The sequence below is a fragment of the Cylas formicarius genome, unplaced genomic scaffold (genome assembly GCF_029955315.1).
Source record: "Cylas formicarius isolate icCylForm1 unplaced genomic scaffold, icCylForm1.1 PGA_scaffold_7__23_contigs__length_41026272, whole genome shotgun sequence".
Taxonomy (NCBI): domain Eukaryota; kingdom Metazoa; phylum Arthropoda; class Insecta; order Coleoptera; family Brentidae; genus Cylas; species Cylas formicarius.
The window spans coordinates 10,891,770-10,896,729 of record NW_026844352.1 but is presented as its reverse complement, the minus strand read 5'-3'; the positions used below and the strand labels follow the sequence as shown (position 1 = coordinate 10,896,729).

Sequence of the window (4,960 nt, the reverse complement as noted above, 5' to 3'; positions counted from 1 at the left end):
AAGGTGTATATCGATACGATGTTTCACTAGATTTTAATTGCTTATCAGTAAGAGATAACAAAAATGATATCCTCTAGGTGTGTTTTACGAACGAACGTGACACATTTTTGTGAAACAGTTTTATCTCAGTTTATTTATTGGGAAATAATTGTTAATAAATATGACCTTATCATTTTTGATCCCGAGAGCAGGTGAAATCCCCATTTTTAACTCTTAGCTATTTTATGCGTTCAGGGCTTAATCCAATTATATATTATATATAGTATTATTGTGAAAGTTAATAATTTTATCAATGAAAAATCAGATATTGCATTTCAAGAACGCGTCCATCATATTTTTTTAGCATTTTTTGCAATAAACTGTTTTAGTCGAGCTTTGAAGAAGCCAACAAGTGGATTGGTGAAACGTCAGCAAATTCGATAAGTCAACAACCGAAGCAAGAGGAATCCAGAATATTTGTAAATAGTATTACACCAGCTTGTGGAATTCGAAAATGTTTTTTAAAAAGTGGTGTCCTATTTAAAAAAAGAGACTTGGTCTCGAAATCAGGTTTTTGACGCTCCATGTATATTTTCTATTTACTGTCAAAAATGCGAATTTGTTCCATATTTTGGAGGTTCACTGAATATAAAAAAAAATAATAAAAAATATAATAAAATGCCAATCGGTAATCTTAAGGGTCCTTAATTTAAAAATATACTGTTGCTCAGAATTGAAAATAGATTTTGAGTTAGAACAAATTTAAGCATGTGCATAATTTGCTTATACAAGCTTATATAATTCTTTTCAAGTTCCGATATTCACGTTAAAATATAGTAATATTCAAAACATTCTCTCGATTTAAATATCAGAGATAAACCTGATTGTTTCATTCCAAAACTTTGAGAGTCTAAAACAGTCACTTCTTCTGAAACATCATCATATCATATCTCAAAGTAGACAAAATGAGTTAAGAAATCAAAGTACTTAATTTCAGTTAAAATGCTGCACTTTTAAGACGAGAAATTACATTCTAGTTCTGAATAACTTTTATTTATAAAATAAATAAAATACGCAATCTCAAATAGTAGAAAAATAGAGTGTGATATAGGTAAACCTAAATAAATGTTATTTCAGAGAAATAGTTCATTGCAGACATACCAATCTAAGATTTTTTTCTGAGAAAATGAATTATTCATTTACAAAAATACTTATTTATTTATTTTATTAAAAATGGATCCAGTACCTTTGAGATCTAGATGTAAAAAGCAAGTGATACACTTACATTTCAAATTTAAGTAATGCACAACATCGTAATGGATAGAATAAACAAGAAAATAACGAATTTGTGACTGTGTTTTTCCTCAACTTTACAGAAGTCGATTTTGCGGTTGAAAAAATTGACAGATTGGGCATGCGAGAAGTTTTCGAGAAATAAATTTAATCATGTTTGGGAAGCCGTAAAATGCCGGTTAAAATTACGAACTTAATTTTCAATTAGAAAATCTAGAGCTAGAGACTACTCAGAGTACTGTACATATCGAAAGGTCTAATTTTCTGATCTTGCGACGCTACAACAATTGTTATATCGTGCAGAAATAATATCGTTATCAACGATAAGGAACCTCCATTAAATTGGTGTTTTGATTTTGAAGGCCGCACCGTACCGAAAAGACTGGCAACTTTCTTGTCTTCTTTGTGGACGGGCCGGCAACGTCGTGAGAATCCCGTGACGACTTTGTTAATTCCTTTTTAATGCTAGCTGGATTTCGTTAATGTTTTTCTTTATTTTTACATATATATATATATATATATATATATATATATATATATATATATATATATATATATATATATATATATATATATATATATATATATATATATATATATATATATATATATACATTTGCGGATAACCATTGAACCGAGAGTGTACCAGAGCCCAAACATTTTCTCAAAATAATATAATTAGGCTCCGCCACCACAGTGGTGTATGTTTTCAAGATTTTGCAGGAAATTCCATCAGGTCCTGGAGCAGAACATTCTTTTAGCTCAGAAAGAATTTTTTCACGTCCTTTTGGTCAAAGTGAATGTCTCCTTAGAAATTAAGATTCACGGGCCCCTCTTAGTAAGACGGTAGATTGGCGGGTTCATCGGAAAACATACTAGCAAAATATGAGGCAAATACGTTTAAAATAAACTCCTGGTCATAGAAGACCTCTCCCCTCTCTCAAAATATTTCTAATCTCAGGAGGGCATACCCTTTGGGGTATTTAGGTATTTAGTTTTGAAGCCAGACTTCGGTTGTCTAACCTGTAAGGAGAAACTGTGCAAAGCATATGTCATAATCCAGGGTAGATAGTGTAAATGTGTTCACGTGTCATTAACGTCGTTGTGAGGAAAATTGCATGCGTGGTTGGAAAGGTCTGCAGCTAACCTTAGAAATCTGTTATGCATATAATTTTCAGATTATTAACATCACATATGACTTAAATTAAAAAATTAATAACAACATTAACAGATGTGCCAATTAAGGAATCAAGCCCAAATTTGTCAATTAATCTGGGATCTGAAGTAAGTAGAAGGTCAAGGGTTGATGAAGCGCCGTTTTCTTGGAAGTGTGTGTCTTCTTCATCAAGTCGACTAAGATTGCAATCGAACCAAAAATCTTAAAATCTTAAAAATCACAGGTTTTCCATGGACGTCGGCAGATAATCGTTCCATTTAACAGGGTAGGATATTCATCAGAAGCACAATAATTTACATTTATCTAAGTTACCTAGGTTGAGTTTGTGCATCACATATTTATAACATTATTGAGACTAACTAATAAAAATATTGCATTCTAATTGAATTTGAATTAGAATTTCGTCATTTGTTCCTTTCTAGTTTTTTTGTAGTGTTTTTGTTTCTATTTGTTAAAAATAAGCAGTTAAAAAACACTATCCGTTAATTACCCGAAATCGAACACTAAGTAATTACTTGTGCAATAATCCTATTAAATAACTTCACAATTCATTGCTTCTCTTGAAAACAGAACTCAATTTTTGATACATTGTCGTAATCAGATCGAGACATAAAAACTAAAAACACCTACTGGTGGTAGAGGGTCAATAACTGAAAACCATACGATTGGTTGGACAATTAAACATCAGAAAAGAAAATGTCTTAAGGTTCGTTAAGGTGGCAAAGATTTGAAAAAGCTTTTCTATAAAATAATGAGATGCATATGCCTTTTACTGATCTCTTAGTAACCCATTTGCCTACCTTAAGGTTCAATTTTCAATTTTCAATTAATCATCAGGAATCATAATATGGAAAAATTATCGTTCACGGCACCCTCTGTATAACTGAAAATATTATATTTTTTGCTAAATAAGGGAGATATTGTACTTTGTTACACCATTACGCCACCCTGTATATGCTCATTTTTCAACAGAATCGCTAAATTACACTTATTTTATGTCATATGAGGAATTAAATTCGGACTGGTTTGCTGATAAATTTTTTCATCCTTTTGACAGTCTAATCAAAAATTGCAGAGAAATCATTTAACTACGTTGTCAAGTATCGAAATAGGGCAACGGTAAAGGAAGAAGAACATTTGCTTTATGGAAGAAGAAGAATTTGGACATAACATTTTGGTAATTTTATTTGTAATTTTACCTAGCGAGTGTCTAATAGATTCTACAAATTTGGTGAATTTAACTCCCTCCTGATTTATTGCACCTTGAAATTCATTTTTGGGTGGTTCACGTTTTGGTGAACGTTTCATGGGATTTGTTGAAGATGAGCTCCATGAAGTTAAAAAATTGTGCAAAAATGTTGCTGGTACAAAACTTATTTCCTGTGTGCCCATAATGGTTCGCGCCGAAATAAAAAGAACAGATTTTAAAAAGCTGGTGGTTTGTCTGCAGTTTCCAAAGGAGTATCCCAATGCATCATTGCTTATAGAATTAAAAAGTAAAACTCTTTCCGAAACACTTTTACTTGACTTAACTAATATATGTGAACAAGAAACAAAGAAATTTCTAGGAAAACCGCAAATTTTACACATTATTAATTTATTAAGAAAATTCATTGATACAACTCCCCTATCATGTTGTTATGATGAAATAAAGGCTTTAAGACAAATCCTAAGTGAACAAGATGAGTTGAAGCTAAAACAAAAGACATCTAGTTTGGCTTTAAAGATTTGTAATGGAAGATATTATCTGGTTTGTAGGTTAAGTATCCCAGATAATTATCCTCAACAATGTGTTGAGTAAGTAGCTTGTTTGATTATTTTTATTCCAAGTTTTGTTAATTTTTGGATATAATTCTTTATTGTTTTTCTAGTCTTCAAGACACAGACACAAATTTCTCACCGACATTCTACAGACATATGGTTGCTCAAGCAAAAGAATTAGCAAGAAGATGTGTGGAGCCACCTTTAAAGAGAAAACCAAATGATCCACCTTTTTCACCTGGACCATCCTTGGAGAAAACAGCCTCTTTTCTTATTGATTGTGTCAAACGTCTACCAGAAGAAGATTGTTGTTTTTGTGGAAAATCGTGTTTTCCTGATGATCCTAATGTAAGAACACCATTTAATTTTAGCACTTATCAATTTTAAAATGACTTCTTTTAGCTACTTGAGAGAGATGAAAATTCTCCAAATCATATCGAAAGAATATATTGCAGTCATCTTTTTCACCAAGCATGTCTACTAGCTTTTCTAAAACAGCCCCCCTTTGGCAACAAGAAATGTGCAAAGTGTGGCAGTAAAATTAGTCATTTTAAATGGTCACTCAGTGATAAGCTGGCTGAGGCGAGATGGGCGCATGAGCAAGCCAGGGAAAGGGAATTACAAGAAGTGACAGATTTCTTTAATTGATTTATTTACATTATTTTTACTTAAGTTAGGAATTTACTAAATTAAATAAAATTGAAAAAATAAAGTCATTTCTGATTTACTCAACCTCCAATATTTTCACAG

The 4,960-nt window shown here is 31.6% G+C and overlaps 1 protein-coding gene across 1 annotated transcript; it reads left to right on the top strand.

Annotated features, from left to right (window-relative positions):
- The first annotated feature begins 3,585 nt into the window (after window positions 1-3,585).
- On the top strand, window positions 3,586-4,882 carry LOC132704877 (uncharacterized). The gene is made up of 3 exons (XM_060675182.1): window positions 3,586-4,246; window positions 4,321-4,558; window positions 4,613-4,882. Exons 1-3 carry the CDS (start codon window positions 3,756-3,758, stop codon window positions 4,856-4,858), a joined length of 975 nt encoding a protein of 324 aa, XP_060531165.1. The 5' UTR covers window positions 3,586-3,755; the 3' UTR covers window positions 4,859-4,882.
- Window positions 4,883-4,960: the final 78 nt, after the last annotated feature.